Below are 19496 nucleotides of genomic sequence, written 5' to 3' on the forward strand. Positions count from 1 at the left end.
CTCAAACACCTCTCTCTACAACCTGAATTGATGCTTGTGATTGTGTTAGGGGCGGGGCTAGCTCAGTGGCTGCAGTGTGTCATCAAGCCACCTTTTTAGCCCCACCCAAATAATCCCGAACACAGAAATGTGAAAAAACTGTTTAATGGTTAACCTCCACAATTCATTACTACATAGTTACTACATAGTTCACAGTCTTTGTAACGTGTTTTAACAATACATGTCTAACATTTATAATGTGTTTAGAAACAATTTTCTGAAATGACTTTACACAAATTTCTTGATGATTATTAACTATTGTCAAATGTTTTAAAACACTTGACTGAAATTTTTACTAACTATTGACTATTTTTATTTGAAAACTATTTTATAAAAAAACAATAATAATAATTTTGAAATGGCTGACTTAAAACCAGTAATGATGAAAAAGCAGCCAACAAGGGTTCATAATAGATGAAGTTTTTTTCAAAATTGTTTAAAAACATCCCAGGTTGAAACCTTGAGAAGCTACTTGATAAAATTACAAGAGTTTGATTTTGCCAATTCTAGTCAAAGGATGACTATTTGAAGATGTTAGATTTTAACATTTTTCAGTTATTTTGGATGCGATTAGTTACAACATAATTCCCATTATTATTGCATAGTTTCAATGAGTTTATTAACATTTAGAAAATATAATATAAATAAGGAAAAAGTAATTTAAACCTTTTGAACGGTAGTGTATATTTATCAGAATACAGTGTTTTAGTATTGTTTAAGTTTTAACAACGTTTTTTTTTTAGCAAAAACATATTTCTTTTTTTTAAAAGGAATAGTTCACCCAAAAAAATATATTTTACTCACCCTATGTTGTTCTAAACCTGCATGATTTTCTTTATTCTGTTAAACACAATAGAAGATATTTTGATAAAAGATATAACCAAACAGTTGGTGGTACCCATTGACTTCCATAGTAGGAAAAACTCAATTAAGTGTTTATTATCATTTATCAAAATATCTCCTTTTGTGTTCAACAAAATAAAGAAACTCATACAGGTTAAGAACAACATGAGGTTGATTAAATGAGTTTACATTTTTAGGTGAACTATCAAGGAAAACTTAGATCTGTTTTTATAGCTGGAATCATTTACATTGCTTGTGTTTTACTCATATGTTTCTTGATTTAATCCAGTCCCTGAGCCTCCTCAGATTGTCAATGAATTACAACCTCTATCTGTTGAGGCTGGCAAGCCTGCACGTTTCTCCGTGGTGGTGACAGGAACCCCTCAACCCCAGGTATCCTGGTACAAGAACTCTCAGGCTCTGTCCTCTGGGTTCAAGTGTAAGTTCCTGAGGGATGCCAGTGAGTGCGCATTGCTCCTCATTGAGGTCTTCCCAGAAGATGCAGCCCTGTACACCTGTGAAGCTAAGAATGACTATGGAGTAGCCACAAGCTCTGCTTCACTTAATGTAGAAGGTGAGCTTACTACATTCGAGAAAGTGTTGGTTTCTGATTCCTTTGTGTATTTTTTGTTTTTAACACAAGCATTGTTTGTGTCAGCAGTTTCAGAAGTGGTTTCTACAGACATTGTAGCTCCAGTGCCACCACCAGTAATCATTGCATCACTTCAAAGTACTTCTGTTGAAGAAGGAGAATCAGCAAGTTTCCAGTGCCGTGTGTCTGGAGATGGTAAGGATTGCCATTTAAAGTATTGTGGAAAATATTTGCAATATTTTTAACAAGCATTTGTAATAAATGTCTTCTTGTGAACTTAACCAATCTTTTATTTTTTTTTTAATTTTGCAGATTTGACGATTACATGGTACTGCAAGGATAAAGAAATAGTGGAGTCAGACAACTTCAGAATGTCTCAGATTGACGATAGCTGCCAACTGGACATTTCCAGAGCTTATGTGACCGATGCAGGGGAATATACATGTGTTGCACGCAATTCTGGAGGAATGGTCTCTTGCACTGGAGTTTTAATAGTCAATGGTATGTGCTATAAATGTTTAGCTTACTTTCTCTTCAGAAGATGTTCTCTTTTCAATGTCAAACAACCCATTTGGCTTCCTAAGCATACTAAACACTAATATGCATGTAATATGATGTCTTGACAGCAAGTTTCGCTTATCATATATCTCAGTTCGACTGGACTTGAAGTATATACTGAACAAACCAATGTTAGCTTGATAGCATTGTCGAAACCATTGCACTACCATCCATCAACCTAACAAGACCAGACATCCTGTTTATTTGTCGTGCATGTCAAAACCACCAAATTCTTTGTTTAACTGTGCACCGAACTACATCATCATTCAAGCACAATATGCAAAAGAAACCTTCTTCACCTTTTTCATTGAGAAAACTAACAACAGACCGTGAATGCCCAAGCTCCCTATTTTTAAAGGATTTGTTCTCACAGAAAAGCCATGTAGAGATAACAATAGAAATGGAAGCCAGATTTTGCCTGCCATCATCATTGTGAGACCTCACCTATGAAACTCCATCACTCACTTGCCGCTACGATGATGATCTGTAAAACTGTTAATGGAAAATCACATTATTTCATGTCTAATGTTATTCTTTCTATTGCTCAGATGGCAGTGTGAAAACAGTAGGTAGGCAAAGTGTTTCAAGTGGCGGAATATCTCGGTCAGAGTTGTTCACCTCCCAGACCATGAGTGAGACTCATTCGTCCACTATGCAAACTTATGAATCTGTGTCTACCATGATGATGTCCACAACATCTGTTAAAAACATAGAGGTCCAACAAGTGACCTCTGTGGAAACTTACTCTTCGAGCCCTGTGTTGACCCACAAAATGAGTGACCTCAGTGTAAACCTGGGCGATGTGGCACAGTTTGATTGTTCCTTCAGTGGACAGCCGTTTACAGAGATTGAATGGAATCATAATGGAAGACCAATCCCAAAAACAGAAAGGGTGCAGTATGTTAATCAAGGAGGTGTCATATCTCTCGTCATACTCAATGTGCAGCTTGGAGACCAGGGAAGTTACTGCTGTACTGTTAAAAATAGAAATGGCGAGAGTCAAACGTCTGCACAGCTTACAGTAGAAGGTGCTTATAGTTTTTGTTTATACCTTTGATGCTCATTTCATTCCATCCGCTTCCTGCTGCTGTTTTTTATTCTAAAATATGTTCCATGTGGTTATAACAGAGTTTAATTTTTAATTAAATTTACAATGTAATATCTCATGCATTAAATTTTAATACTGTAAAGTTTAATCCAAGCCTGGCCTAACCTCATTCTTCCATCCTACTAACCTTTTTTTTTGTTTTCTTGTCAATGCTAAAATATCATGCTAAATTACTGAATAATCCCTAATAAATCTCCCTAACTTTATTCTCACTCAGCTAAAGAAGCGAATCCCAACGAAACCCCCGTACCCTCCGATTCAATCAGTAAATCTTCTAAAACCGAAAATGAATCAAGTAAAAAGGCCTCTGAGCAGGAAAAACAGGAGACTTTACAGAATGTTGGAGACCTGGCATCAAAGTGGCAGATAAGCCGACATTACGATCCTGATGTTATACCTTTGTTGGAGCGTGACATGTACGATGCAATTCAGCCAGAGTTCCTTGTGAAACTATCCACAGAATTCCTTGCCAAACAAAAGGAGAGTGTTTTTCCTTATTATGTATTCAAAGGAAGACCCTCTCCGTTTATTATATGGCTACACAAGCAGTTGATCAATGAAGAGCCAAGGTCATACTTCTTGAAACATGATGAGCCCTTGTGCTGCTTAAATGTAAAGAACCTCGGTTCTGGTCAAGGGGGCACAAATTCTTGCAAGGTTATCAATGATGCAGAAGACAAAACATGCAGCACTCGGACAGGTTGGCATCTGCATGCTTTGGTTTTACCACCTTTAATTTTAGCCCTGGACACAGTTTGTTTCCTCTCCCATATGCCCACTCTTATGAATAGAAAAACGAATGTGACATCTCTCTCTCTCAAAAAAAGAAAACAAATCACAACATGGAAATGTTATCTTTATAAGAGGCTGACAGCGACTGCATTTGAACACCTATCATAGGTGTTTTCACAAGGGAGATGTGGTCCATTTTCATTTTGTTTGAAAAAGAAAATGGAGAACCTAAGATGATATGAAGCTATTCAAATGTTACCCAGAAGACCTTTTATTTTCACACATTTAATATTTTGTTTGTTTTCTTACAGTGTCCAAGGTGGAAGAAGAGACAGTTCATGAAGAAGAAGTCAGAGGTAAATTCATTTAAAAATTAAAAGGCATTTTTTTATTTACACTTTAAAAATGTTGGGTCATAAAGGGACAAACCCAAATGCTGTTTACAACCCCAGAAAATGCTTATATTTGACCCAACATTGGGTTAAAATTACCCAGCATTTTGGGTTGAAACAACTCAGCATTTTTTATAGAGTATTGTTTGCTTTTTTCTTTTCTGTGAATTATTTTACTTTATTGCTTTTAACTTTGACATGTATACATTCATTTATAAAGTATCTGTACTGTTTGGATTATCTTATGAAATTAATATACATTACCTATTATGCACACTCTATAGCGCAATAATTTAACAATATGATAGTGTCATAAAAAGGACTTTTTCTTTGAAATAACTGTATTGAACCATTTTTTGTTCAGCATTTTCTACCTCAACTATATCAACTCAGGAAGACTCTTACACAACAAGCCTTCATTTACAAGATCAAAGCAAAACATTTGAACTTCAGCCAGAGTCTAAATTAATTTCCCAATCATTAGAGATAAAACCAAAAAAGCCAGTTTTTGTAACCGAAATCTCATCAGCGATTGCAAGTGCCGGAAACACAGCAAAATTAACTGTGCAAGTGTCAGGCTTCCCCAAACCAGATATTGAGTGGTACCACAATGGCCAGTTGATAAAGTCTTCATCTGTTTATACATTTGTCGAAGAGAAAGAAGAACATACTCTTGTCATAACTAGGATCACAAAAGAGTTGGAAGGAGAGTATACTTGCACAGCAAGAAACCAATATGGAAAGTCGACATGCACTTCTTATCTTAATGTTAAAGTGCAGGATACTAAAAAACAAGAAGACACTATTGGTCAGCCTCCATATTTTATCAAATCGATTAAATCCATGCAGTGCACAGTTGGAGGCCAGGCTCTCTTTGAATATACAGTTACAGGTTCCCCAATTCCCAATGTTCAGTGGTACAGAGGTAACAGTCATATGCAATCTAGTAAGTACTGTTTCATTGTGAACAATGCAGATGGGTCGGGCTATTTGAAGATACTAGGTGTTCAGCAAAGCAACGGTGGCATTTACACTTGCAAGGCATCCAATCCTCTTGGAGAAACATCTTGCAGTGCTGAACTCATTGTATTCTTAGAGACCATCTTACCATCTCTTCCCCAAGAGCAAACAACCACACAAAAGCAAAGATGTTATGAAGTTCTTAGTACCGAACAAGCCCCTGAATCTTGTTTGTTTAGCGAGATCCTTTCTGAACAAGTCAGAGCTAGTCTTCAACAAGAACACCAGATGATTTACACCACTAGTACTGAAGATAGGCAAACTATCAAAAGTGAACAGACAGATGTCTTGCATTCTTTAAATGTATCCGAAGCTACGGCTCACACAGAGCAGATAACGCGACAAGCTGCGGTGTTGCAATGTCACGAAGTGCAGGAGGGACTAACAGTTGCCCCTGCTCAGCCAAAACCAGTGGTGGCGACTCCTCTTAAACAGCTCCACATGGGAGCAATGACCTCTGCTGTTCAAGAAAGCGAAGGCTTTACAGAACAACACTGTGATCGTATTTTAAGTCCAGAGATAAAAGAGCTTGAGCTAGCCATTGAAGAGCCTTCAAAAAGCATGTCTGCCATTTCAGAGTGTGCAACAGCATTTACCATAGTTAAAGCTGAGTCATTAATTAAAATGCAAACAGAAGAGACAAATGCTACTTCAGAGCCAAAGACTGTTGTTAGTGGGGCTCAAGTTGAAATTAAATGGCCAATTCTTAAAGAGGAATACACAACAATTCTAAATCCTGAGGAGGAAAGAAGTTACAGGGTTACTGAAGGGATTAAATTATTATATACCTCAACATCATCAGAGAATATACCACTTGCAGAGGCTCATACTTCAGAAATATCATCTGTTAAGTACACTAAATGTTTAGTAGAAAAGGAGCAATATAAACCACTGCTTACTTCTGTAAGTGAGACTAAGCACATGCTTTCAAAGGAGGAAATCTTTGAAGTCCATAGACCAGTAGAAGAATCTGCCCAGCTTTCTAAAGAATCAGTATTAAAGTCAGCCATGATTTCTGAGGAAAAGGTCAACCTTATCGCTGATGAAACCACAGGAATACCTGATCTTGAGCATCCTTCTTCAGTACATTCCCAAAACGAAGAAAACCAGATGCTTAAATTACAACTGATCAGTGACCAAGATACTCTTGTCTGTGAGGGCAGATTTACATGTGAGAAACCAGAACTAGAGAAGGTGGATGTAGGTACAATCCCAGTTCTTTTGCACACAGTGTCTACTGAAGAACAGAAAATGATTACTTATGAACTGTTATCACAGTTTACATCCAAAGATACTTCAGTGGTCCTAAAGCCCAGAGTAGAGCAACCCACTGGACTGCATCTTCACTCGGTGCAATCAGAAGCTAACTTATATAAAGAAGGGCCACTTTCAGTGGGAGAACAAGACGAACAGACAGCCACCCAGATACAAGAAAAAGCCCATAAATATGTAGCTACTAACGAAGAGAAAATTGAACTGATTGCAGATTATGTCAAAGATCTTGAAGTGACTGTAGAAGGGTTCAAGATTGAGCACCCAAGAACTGAGCCTAGACCCTTGAATGTTCTTCAGGTAGTCTCACAGCCTGTGCCTCTTTCAAAGGAAAGCCTGATTACCTGTGATGTCAAAAGCCATTGTGCACTTGTACAGAAAGAGGATTGTCGGGATGACATGCATGCAGCGTTCGTGTCAGAATGTCATTCTTTAGAGGAAGGTTTTACAGACACTCTTAAAGCAGTTGAGGAATTTACTTGTAGAACAGGCGTAGAGCCCCGAGTACCAGTTCAGTCTTGTCACATAGAGGAAAAAGATATATCAACAGAAAGCTGTGCTGCTCTTGAGGCTGCAGAACAAGACTTTGCAGTTAAAATTCAAGAGGGTCAGTCTGTTAGACAGTCTGTACTGATGGAGGAAAAACTTACCCTGCTGGGTGAAAAGTCTCAGAGCATTACCAGATCAGAGGCATCACAGATAAATATTACAACTCACCCTGCAGAACCTTTTTTAATTACTGAATCACAGGAAAGCAAAACTCTTCCTAAGGAACTTACCTTCGTTATTCCCGTACCGAAATTACACAGTTTGGATATCAAACAACAGTTGAAAACGACACTTCGGTCTGCAGTGGCTCCTGATCAACCCTTAATTTTGGCAGATGTAGTTGAAAGTTTAGCAGCTGTTGAAGTCAAGGAGGTCAAGGTGCGTAAGGAACCAGGGTACATTATGTTCACATATTTAGTTACATCAGCAGGCCCACCCTTAGAAATAACTATTGGATTTGAGGGTGAATACCCCCAGCTAGCCATTCTTAAAAATGAACTTCTTGCTGCCTTCCACTCTATACTTCATCAAGAGCAACACGTCCTGACTTCTGAAAAACCAGGCCCCATGCTTCTTGACAGACCTGATCAATTACAGGTTAGCAGAGAGTCTTCAAGCCCAATATTCTCAGCAATTTCAACAGAAAATGTAGAATTGTTTGAAGTGCCTAAAAAGCAATCTGCCGCTCTGCAAACAGAATCCAAATTTCCAATCCAGTCTACAGTTGCTCAGAAGCAAGCTGCTATCCAGGAATCAAAGCATCATGTGGTGCAGAAAGCCATTGAGAGCCAAAGTTTTATTGAGACTGAAAGCAAAGAAATTCAGTACCAGTCATTTGAACGTTATGATAGAGATGAAAGTGTTACAGGTATTACCATTGATGCTTCTACTAGGCAGGTTATTGTCGAACAGTCTATGGATGTCCACATTCAAGAAGACAACAAAGAGAGCTTTGTTACAGAGGATAATTTGATAAGAGAAAAAACAGAGGTAAAGACAAAAGAAGTCTCCTTTGAAACACAATTAAAAGACATTACTGCGGATGAAAATTCCAAGGTTACATTGACTGTTAGAATAAAGCATGTAAAAAGTGTTAACTGGCTTTTTAATGGCATATTGATCAAGTCTGGCCAGGAGTTCAAATGTTTGAAGGACAATGACTCTTACACACTAGTCATCAACAAAGTTACCAAGGAGAAACACGAAGGTGAATATACCTGTGAGGCTGTGAGTGAAGCTGGCAAGACGTCCTCATCATCAAGGCTCACTGTGGTCTCAAGAGGTTGGACCTTTGTGGATATTATTTCGTCTTAGATGAGATATCACTCTTAACAGTTCAACCATCACAAATTAACCAGCGGACACCTGCAACGTTGTCATCACATTCCACTCTTTTTTTTTATAGAAATGCTTACTTTACGTGTGCTAAACTATACCACCTTTTATTATAATAGCACTTTTTCCATCATCTAAGCTCTTTAAGCATGACCATGTCATGTGTGGTTCTTCATCACTCCTCTGCTAACATAGCACCCTTTTTCCCCAGTCACCTCAGGATCATTTCCTCTTTCCATTTCTGATACACTTTCACACATCGCTAAAAGCAGTCTTCATGCTCGTGTCAATGTACTGATTATTGTATTTCTTTATGTTATTGCGACATTCAGTGCCTCCAGTTTTCACGAGGAAGATAACTGACATGGACACCAACGTTGGCAGCCCCGTGAAGTTTGAATGTGAGATTGAAGATGCGCCTAATGTGACTTTCAAGTGGTTCAGGTCTGGATCAGAAATCAAACAGGGTGACAAGTACAGGATCATCAGCAAGGGCAGCTCCTCATCCTTGGAGCTCCTCAACCCAACAAAGGCAGATGCTGGAGAATACATGTGCCGTATCTCAAATAAGCATGGTAGTGACAGCTGCGCCGCTAAGCTGAGCATCACTGGTGAGTAAACATTTGTTTTCATATGCTTTGCTTACAATTAACCAAAAGACAGAGATTCATTGTTAGTGAAGTTGTGGTTTATCATAAGCTGTTAAAGGTGTTTTTATCCAGTTTTCACTCAAAAAGGATGAAATATCCCTACTGAAAGACCACTTAAAACCAGCCTAAGATGGTTGGCTGGTTTTAGCTTGTCTCCCAGCCTGGTTTTAGAAGGGTTTTTTTACACACTTAGCTGGTTAGGCTTGTTTTAACTTGTCTTTTCAGTAGGGTAAAGTCATTATTGAATATTGAATAAAACCAGTCGTTCAAATCCATAGATGTAGTCAAGTGATAAATCTAACATCTTCCTCAATTTTGTTTTTTACACTATTTGCAATTTCTTCTGTTGATTATAAACACTTAATAGCACAATTTGATCTAAATTTGCATGGCAAGTCTTTTCAAATAATTAATATTTGTATTAATATGTTTCTGATGTAGGAAATCTTAGAGATTTGTTGATCAAAACCTACTGTCTTAAGTACATATTGGATCATATTTATGGGGTGAACTGGTAAGGATTCATAACATAGTGGCCTTTGAAAGATGATCCTTTAGCAAAATAATATTTGTGGTACATATTGCTTTGGTTGCAATGTAGTTGCACTAAAAAATACTTATCTATTGTAAATTACCCATCTATTGACAGAACAAGGTAGGTATTGTGTATTGTCCCAAGTGATTGTTGTCTTGTGTTTGTTGATTTGTGATGTGTTGTACTGTACATACTGTATGTGTCTGTTAAAACACACTGATTATAAAAAAATGCTGGTTATATTCAGCACTCCACCCAATGTATATCCCCACAATGATTATATGACAACCTTGCGTTTCTAAGATCCTGCATGTGTGGTTCATAACTTGCCAAGAACTTTGGTCAAACAGGCCTATAACATAGCATTATAAAATTAAAAATAATGTTTTTAAGTTGAGGGTGAAGTCAGTAGAAAAATTTCTTTGAATGAAGCTTGATGCTAGGGCAGAAATACTAGATTGACTGTGGTGGACTTGATTTTACAAATAGGACTTCCTAGGTTAGCTGATTAGCATTCTTGTTGGAAGTGATAGACGAGTATATTGCAGTGACCGATTTATCAGCCAATATTTGGATTTTTGTTATCGGCACTGGCCGGTATATCTTTTAAATCGTACAGTAAATCTATCTGCCCCTTAAATGTGTTGTTCTTAATGAAAAGACACTCAGATGTGAAGCTAAAGTATGATAGACAGTAAAATGACTAATCACTTTTCACTTTATAACATGATGTTATGTTGTGTTACAGAAAACAACACTTCTTATAATTTTTTATTTTTTTGTTGAATCAACTCAGATTTACAAGTTATTTCAACTTAATATTATTTATCTTGACTAAAGATGAGTTGTTATGACTAGAGATGAAAAAAGTCAACTTCATTTTATAGGTTGTAGCAACTCATCTCTTGTCAAGATAAATGATAGTAAGTTGACATGACGTTTTGTTGATTCAACAAAATAATTTTAAGACAGCAAAGATTTTCTACGGTGTGTAAGGTTTCAGATTTGCAGTACGTATCTTAATATAAATTATAAATATAAAAATATAAATATAAAGGGCCTTTATTTATAAATGGTATGCATAACAAAATTTTAATTTACCAATTTTCTGTTTGTCTCTCACTTACTGTTATAACGTTTATGTTATATCGCCCTCATATTGGCAAATCGGCCACATTGCTTTCTTATCATTGGTATTGGCTATAAAAAATCCATATCGGTCAACAACTGCTTTTCGGTACTTAAACAGCATTGTTATTGACCTGTGGATAGATTAAGGTTTCTTTAGGGTTGAGATATAATGCCAGGACTGTTTTTGGACATGTTATTCCAGGTCTAACAAAACATTGTTAGAAAATATCTTGCTGTTCATATTGGCAAAATAATGGTATCTGTTGATTATGCAAGGTTTTTATAGTTATACTAAAGGCTGATAGTAACAGCGAGAGTTTATGTTTATGGTTTTGATGAAATCCATTTAATTTTCGTTCTCAGAAACCCCCTTCATCAGAAAAGAATTACCAATGGATGTAGAGACCTGTGCTTTATTTGGACATGAGGTCTTTGATACTGCCCCATTTGACATGAACGGGTTTATGCATAAGAGATGTGTTACTTCTGACAAAACACAAATATTATTTGAGGATTTAATCGGATATTTGGACAAGCATCCCTTTGAAAGTTCAAATGTTGGGGAGTACCAATGTTACCTGTCAAACGAAGTTGGAAAAATCGTCTCAAAATCAGTTGGTATGATAAGAGGTTAGTATGCTTGAGAGAGATGAGAAGAAGAATCGTTTCTGCAGGTTCCCAGCATTAACAGGTGTGCTACTAACATGCAGCGCAGGCTACAACGGCAAGCTAAACCTTTAACAATGCTTTCAGGCCATTCAGCTGCTGCTCTTGCTATGACTTATTTGATCCAGCTTCATGTTGACCTGCAATATTAACATCTTTAATAAGTTTTAATCTGAAAACACCAGTGCAATGTGGTTTAATAAGAAGATGGATTAGGGTTATTTTATTTTTATATAATATAGTGATAACATCAGGGGTTCTTCATCAATTAAACTTCTACGTTTACTAGAACATAATGATTCAAAATTCAACTCTTAGGGCTTTTACTATACATAAAAATCTATGATTTGAAAAGTTTTATGTATTTATGTAGTATTATCCAAAAATTGAGAAGAGACCAACTGCATTAAGGTGTGACTATTAACATTTGTTTAGTTTTCTTGGCTCTTCCTGACTCTTTCTTATCAAAGCGTTCTAGCTTTGAATTTCTGAAGCCCATGGATTGGCACACAAGTAATCTTGGAGAAGAAACTCTTTACATTCTTTCTTTCCCAATTTGAGGAGGATGGAGATAAACCTGGATTATGGTGGTAGACTTAGTTCTGCTTCTTCTTTGGTTATTAGTTCGTGAAATAGTTCAGAATCTGAAGTCTCTGCATAGTACCAAAATTATGAAAATCACAATACGAGATCCTTGTTCCGGTGGTTGTGATTGTTCCTGGTAATGAACATTGTAAATCTTAAACTGTATATGAATAGTGACTTGTTAATGGTGAGATTTTCTTTAAATTTGTAAACTTACTGTTGTGAATTCTTGTTTTTATTCTTTGTTTTAGTTGTTTGTTTTTCATAGTAACGAATATCTTGAACTTGACATTGGTTGCTGGTAGATCTGAACTTTAAGCAGGGCTTGAGAAATTGAATCAAGATCAAAGATGACACTATGGATCTTTCTAAGTCAGAAGAACTAAATAGTTTTGTAAAGAATAGATCCAATATACATGAAGGCGAAAGAGAGACTGAAGAGAAATCTTGTTTTTTGGAAGAAACTGTGGAAGGATCTTGAAATAAAAGAATAAAGGAAAAACATATATTTTTTTTAATTAAGAAAAATTCCCTGAAGACAATGCTGCTATTTTGGAAAGTCTACAATCACCGATTTTTTCACATTCTTGCATGATGATATTGGTAAAAATGGATTTTAGTTATAGGAAAGTTTAGGAAAATATCATAAATGCATCTTGACAGCTTACTTTTCCGCTTTGTGAAAAGTCAATAGCTGAGACTTGAGTGTACATTCATTGGATCCCAAAAAAATCTTTGCCACATGGTACAACATGGCAAACAACTTTATGCGTCCCATCGATACAACACCAAAGTGAAAAATATCTCCTGTGTCTTGGAATGCTTATATACGTGTACAGAGGCAACCACTGGATCATACTCTTATGAATGCATAAGGGACAGATATATGTCCTGTTGATGCATGTCTCTAGGAATACTCAGCTAAAACAATGCTACTGTGTCGATTTTTAAAAGAGGTGCATATCTGTGGTGCTCAAAGTGATTTTTATACCTGTTATGCATACAGAACTATCTCAGAGACAGCTGCAACAGTCCTGATAAGTTTACTAAAGTGATAGTTCACAATAATGGATATTCTGTTGGACACAAATTAAGATATTTGAAGAAGTCTGGGCTGTCGTTTTTCCATTTAGTAGAAGTCAGTATGAATTAAAAAGCTGGCAAAGGTGGAATAAAAGTAATTAACCTGACTCCTTACTGTACATTGTTTTTTGGTACTGAAACAATGTAAAGAGTCAGGTTTCAACTCTTGTATCTTGGAGTGTCTACATGCAAAAAGGAGACTACAGGAAAATACTTTTAAGTTTTAAAAGATCAGTAAATTGTACTGGATTCTTGTTAGGCTGTCTTTCAATGTTCCTAAAGGCCAATTCACACTGGTTAGACTGTTGGAGTCTGTTGGGTCAGTGTGAAACCCCTGTTGGCAGTTTTTGGATCAAAGTAAGGGAAACTTTAGAATTTGGGTGTCTTTTGAAGTTGGTAGTTGTCTGACCAGTGTAAATTGGCCTTTTGGTTGCAAGGTTACCCATGCAAATGAGATCACTTGATATTGCAGCGTTAAAGAGCATGTCATTTGGGATGCTGAACATTTTTTTTTTTTGGCAACTATATGGTGTGATGCTGAGATTTTGCACGTCCAGTGTAGTGGCTTATGTCTTTTTTCAAATCTTTATTGTCCTATGATAAAATGTAAGGGCTACTGCGAAGAATGGCATGTGATGTAACTTTTTGACTTGCTTGGAAACAAAATTGATTGACGTTGCATACTTTGAGGAGTAGAATAATTACGCATGGATGATGTTTTGCCTATATGCGTGTCATTTTTGTGGTTGTTAAGGAAGTAACTTGAATGGATCTGATGCTGTTCTTCTCAGAGCCGGCCAAGTTTGTGAAGAAGTTGACAGACATGACTATCCCAATGAGTCAGAAACTGAAACTTCAGTGCACATTTACCGGAGCACCCAAGATGTTTGTTACATGGTACAAAGATGGAAAGCAACTCTATGCCTCCTACAGATACAACACATGGATAAATGATGACACTTGCAGCTTGGAGTGTCTTCATGAGTGTAATAATGAGACAGCTGGACAATACTCTTGTGAGGTGTCCAATTCCTATGGAACTGATATCTGTCATGCCCAAGTTACGACTGGTTAGTATGATTTAAAGTCTCTTTGCGTTGGATGGAAGTTGATTTTAGAGAAGAATCCCTTGATTTGATATTTATAAATTTGTAAAAGTTATGCGACTGGTCTGATGTTGTCATGCACTGGTCAAACGTGCAACTAAAGTCAGCAAATTTAATAATTTAATTTAACCCTTAAATCTAGATTAGATTTCAATATGAAACAAAATCAGAATTTAAAGAATTTAAGAACATCTCTTGCATTTAAAACAGCAAAGGATAGACTTATACTGTAGCTTGGCTCATATATAAATAAAATGCTTTTTTTGAGCTTCAAAAACAACACTGTTGCACTACACATTAACCATTCCAATTATTTTAAAGAATAGGCCTATGCATTAAAACCAAAACCGCTTCATGCTGTGTACAGCTTACACAGTAGCAGATTTAACAAACCTTAAGTAGTCTAATAAGCACACATTAATCTGCTTTTCCATGATCTACTATATAATCCCTTACTCTGCTTCTCTAATATACATTTAAAAGAGTCTTAGATGAAAACCTTTCAACTTTAGCTGTTGGATAAGAGGGATTCTATTAGAAGCGACACATTGCAGGAGCACTGGAAGTTCAATCAAAAAATCGCCAAGATTTTAATGCGAGAAGAACAAAATATCAAGTGTGGATAAGTGTGGACGAAACTGCACGCCTGGCTATTCTGAAGGATGACTGGGGCAGATGCTAATCTTGGCATGCTAGTAAAGAAACCAAAGTCCCTTTAGGAGAGTCTCTGTACTCGGCGGCCATGTTTGCAATGCGTCCGGGCAACTATTTCAGTCATCCAAGACCAAGTTCTATCAACTTGAATGGGGGAAGGACAAGTTTGCTTCCTAAAATCGCTTGCTAAAATAGCAAATCTTTCTGACCAAAAATGAACTTGACATCATCTGTACAATTGCTTCTTAGTCTCAAATTCATCTTAAAAATATATTATTCCAGGTTGCTTCAGCTACTATGCATGTGCAAAGACTGGCAAGAACCTTACAAAACCTTGCAGCCCTACTGAAAAAACAGCCAAAACCAGTCTAAGATGGTTGGCCGGTTTAAGACAGTCTCCCAGCCCAGTTTTAGCTGGTTTAACAGGCTTGTTTTAGGGGGTGGGTTTGGCCATTTTTAGCTGGTCTTAGCTGATCCGGCTTGGAGTCCAGCTGACCCACCAGCTTAAACCAGCTTGACCAGTTTTGTCAGGCACAGAGGACTAGCTTTAACCAGCTACTTCCATCTTAAACCAGCTAAGACCAGCCAATCAGCTTAGCCAACCTGGCCAAGCTTCCACCTGGTCAATTTTGCTTAAGACGGATGGTCAGCAGGTCTTTCAGCCTGACCAGCTAAAAGTGTCCAAAACCCCTCTAAAACCAGCCTGCTACACTAGCTTGCCCAGCAAAAACCAGACTGGGAGGTCTTTTCAGTGGGGAGAGCTCCTCCCCTCGAAAATCATCAGTTTTATCGATTGATGATTGGCTCTTTTTATTGGAAGGCAGAACTTCCATCACCAGAGCGGCCCTTGTGAGCATTGCATTCTCCCATTCAATAATAGAACTGTGGCATCTTGATAAAAAAAAAAAACAAATGTTCCACTATTTGTGAAAACTTTAATTTTGTAATTTGATTGTAATGTGAATGATTGTTATCTGTGCTTAATGTGTTTCATTTTCAGAGCGCAAAATTCCACCAACCTTCACTAAGAAACCCTCAGAGCAAGTTGAGGATAGCGAGGGCAAATTGGTGAAGCTTGAGGCTCGAGTGACTGGCTCACAACCTCTGTCTGTAAGCTGGTACAAAGATAACGGAGAGATCTTGAGCTCTGACGTCTGTGACATTTCCTTCAATAACAATGTGGCTGTGATGTGCATCAAGAATGCCAAAGCTACAGACAGTGGTGCTTACACATGCAGTGCTTCGAATGAAGCTGGCTCCGCCTCCTTCGAGGTGGTGGTTAACATCAAAGGTAGTTAAAAGTTTGATTTCTTCTTGTATTTATTATCTTGTTTTAGAATGCTGTGTTAGCTGTATAACCATGAACCGCTCATATCATTTACTTTTTTAAATTCTAGAGCAAAAAATACCACCATCTTTTGACATTCCCCTTAAACCCGTGACAATCAATGAGGAGGAAAGGCTAAACCTTAGCTGCCATGTCTGTGGCTCCACTCCTCTGAATATTCAGTGGATGAAGGACAGAAGGGAAGTCACATCTTCTGCTAGCACCAAAATCACATTTGTGGATGGCACAGCCACCCTGGAGATATCCAAGGCATCCAAAACAGATGCCGGTGACTATTTATGCAAAGCAACCAATGATGCTGGTAATGAATTCTCCAAAGCTAAAGTCACCATTGCAGGTAATAAGACATTTTTTAATTTAATCTAACTTTGTTGTAAATACCCTTAGTTTAGCTGCTTTTAAATGCACTATTAAGGAGTTTCCAACTAACCCATGAATCTCATTCTCTACCATTTTATTGTATTACCATGATCTCCGCATCTTTTTGGTTTCTTCTCAAGTGCTTTGAATATTCATTTTGCTAATTTTTCTTTTTACCAAAGTTTTTTATTTTCTTTCTGTCACAACTGAGCTGTAATATTTTGCTTGTGATCTTGAAAACTTTTTTCAACCATTTAATTCCAATTCATTCTTGAGTAACTAAGGACCATTTTGAGATACAAAGACACTGTTCCTGTGATTCATCTGGCTAACGTTTAAGATTATTGGATTATTTTGATTAATTTCCATGTCTTGTGTAAATCAGAAAAACGTAGTGCTGCACCAGCTAAAGTGCCAGCAGCCCCCACAGAAACTCAGGCAGTTAAAAAACTGGACAACTTGTTCTTCATTGAGGAGCCCAAGAGCCTTCATATCATTGAAAGTAAGTTGCTGATTTCCATTAAACAGTTTTCTATGTGTCATTTTGAGCATGTTGAATTTAATAATGACATCACATTATAATCTGGATTACAGAGGGCACAGCTACCTTTATTGCTAAAGTTGGTGGAGATCCCATTCCCAATGTTAAATGGATGAAGGGCAAATGGCGACAGATGACTCACGGTGGTCGAGTGAGCATTCAACAAAAGGGCCAAGAGGCCAAGCTGGAGATCAAGGAGGTGACCAAATCCGACTCTGGTCAGTACAGATGTGTTGCCTCAAACAAACATGGAGAAATTGAGTGCAACGCTGACATGAATGTTGAACAGAAGAAAGAGACTGGACCAGAGATGGTGACACTGAAGAAGTGAGTGTGGTTTTTCCTTTTTACCTCTGTCCTATCTTAGGAATGATTATACCGTAACCTAAAACTCTTTTTTTGTTGCCTTCAGAACTCCATCAAAGCAGAAATCTCCAAAAGAGACCAAAGACATTGACATTGTTGAGCTGCTACGAAACGTAGACCCAAAAGAGTATGAGAAATATGCTCGCATGTATGGAATCACAGACTACCGTGGTATCCTTCAAGCCATTGAGATACTGAAGAAGGAGAAAGAACACGAAAGTGGAAGACGGGTAGATAGATTGAAAAGCTTTGTATAAATAGATGATTTAAAAATATTTTGTTTTCTTGCAACGAGTGTTGTAGTCCGAGGGTTAAGACCAAGATCGATTGTCGAGTCCGAATCAAGACCACATCCAGCTTTATCTATTGGTCTTGAATCGACTACAACATTGCTTGCCTTTTTTTTGAGATTTAAATCCACAACATGTAGTCTAATCAATCTCTGTGTTTTCTAATTCAGGAAAGCGAACATGGGCGAGAATACGATGAAGATTTGGCTAAACTTATGTCTGATTTGCAAAGCAGAATGGAGCACACTGAAGTATGTTGCTTCAGTTTTTTTAGTTTAATGTTTGTATGATATTTGCATCATCTTCATTTTGTTAAATTAAACGTATATAAAAATAATTTTTGCAGCCTGTTACCCTGGTTAAAGACATTAAGGACCAGACAACGCAAGTTAACAAGGACGCAACATTTGAGTGTGAGATCAAAATCAACTATCCAGAGATTTCACTCTCTTGGTATAAAGATACAAGGAAGCTAGAAACAAGTGATAAATACGAAGTTCAAATTGTGGATGATCATCACATATTGAAGATCAAGAACTGTCAGACCAGCGACCAGGGAAATTACCGCGTTGTTTGTGGGCCACATATATCCAGTGCCAGACTGACAGTAATGGGTAAGTTCTCCACATTAAAATACAACAGCATTGAGATTTACCATGATTTACCATACAGTCATGACCAAAATGTGACCAAATGCACTGATTTATGTTCATGATTTATGTACAACATAACAACATCGTATAAAGACTACTACACAGGTTGCGGGCTCAAACCAGATGTATCAAATGTGACAAATTTTTTTTAGGGCAATACTAACCTCTTCGTTCTGGTTTCTTTTCTTATAAGCAGATATTGTTTTTTCCTCACCTTTTAATTTCTTAATCTAGCTTAAATGGGTGTATATTGTACGTGTGTCTGAATGTAAATATTTCTTTCTCCATTTTCGTTTCTTTTTGAAGACCGTAAATGCGTTTCGAGACCATTAATCATTCCTATCTTTTTATATTATCTGTAGCTGACCAAATTCAATTCACCAAGTGCATTCAGAATATCTTGGTGAATGAACGTCAGTCGGCCACTTTTGAGTGCGAGTTGGCCTTTGACAATGCGGTCGTCGCCTGGTTTAAAGACTCATGGGAACTTAAAGAGAGCCCAAAATATACCTTCAGATGTGAAGGACGAAGACACTTTATGGTCATTCGTAATGTAACATCTGAGGATGAAGGTGTGTACAATAGTCACAAAATGTAATCGTAAATATAGTGAAAATAGTTTGAACTCATTTAACTTGACTGAAAATCTTTTAGGCGTATACTCTGTGATTGCACGACTGGAGCCCGTGGGTGAAACTAAAAGTACAGCTGAGCTTTATCTGTCAGGCAAAGGTACAAGCTTTATTGTAAAGTAGCACCGCTTGCTTGTTTAGGAGAATTTAGTCAAAAATAATTATATTTTACCTTCTTTTCCAGAAATTGAGTTAAGAACGCGTTCCTTTGGTAAGTAGTTGTCGTGCATAGGATTTTAGGATTAACAGTTTTTTATTATCCCCATCCCCAACTAATGTTATGCAAACTGTAAACTTTAAAAAAAATACTTTTTAATGAAGTCAATCACACAAATTTATCTAAAAAAATATTGTTAACATGTCCAGATGTTCCTGATACATCAATACATGTGCCTGATGTGACATCTGTGATAAGTTTTAAAGGTAAGACTGAGATAAACAAATAAATAAATAAAC

The 19496-nt window shown here is 37.1% G+C and overlaps 1 protein-coding gene across 1 annotated transcript in view; it reads left to right on the top strand.

Moving 5' to 3' along the window:
• The window catches only part of ttn.1 (titin, tandem duplicate 1), a 142360-nt gene that overhangs the window by 18189 nt on the left and 104675 nt on the right, over positions 1-19496 (top strand). The window contains exons 33-54 of the mRNA XM_073812032.1: positions 1172-1456; positions 1544-1669; positions 1787-1975; positions 2581-3060; positions 3358-3840; positions 4184-4228; positions 4629-5414; positions 5490-8387; positions 8773-9051; positions 11120-11386; positions 13882-14160; positions 15851-16141; positions 16248-16535; positions 16944-17060; positions 17153-17426; positions 17512-17695; positions 17926-18006; positions 18102-18369; positions 18771-18980; positions 19063-19140; positions 19225-19251; positions 19407-19463. Coding sequence (XP_073668133.1) covers positions 1172-1456; positions 1544-1669; positions 1787-1975; positions 2581-3060; positions 3358-3840; positions 4184-4228; positions 4629-5414; positions 5490-8387; positions 8773-9051; positions 11120-11386; positions 13882-14160; positions 15851-16141; positions 16248-16535; positions 16944-17060; positions 17153-17426; positions 17512-17695; positions 17926-18006; positions 18102-18369; positions 18771-18980; positions 19063-19140; positions 19225-19251; positions 19407-19463 — 7992 coding nt within the window. The remainder of the gene's footprint in view (positions 1-1171; positions 1457-1543; positions 1670-1786; positions 1976-2580; positions 3061-3357; positions 3841-4183; positions 4229-4628; positions 5415-5489; positions 8388-8772; positions 9052-11119; positions 11387-13881; positions 14161-15850; positions 16142-16247; positions 16536-16943; positions 17061-17152; positions 17427-17511; positions 17696-17925; positions 18007-18101; positions 18370-18770; positions 18981-19062; positions 19141-19224; positions 19252-19406; positions 19464-19496) is intronic.

The sequence above is a fragment of the Paramisgurnus dabryanus genome, chromosome 15 (assembly GCF_030506205.2).
Source record: "Paramisgurnus dabryanus chromosome 15, PD_genome_1.1, whole genome shotgun sequence".
Lineage (NCBI taxonomy): Eukaryota > Metazoa > Chordata > Actinopteri > Cypriniformes > Cobitidae > Paramisgurnus > Paramisgurnus dabryanus.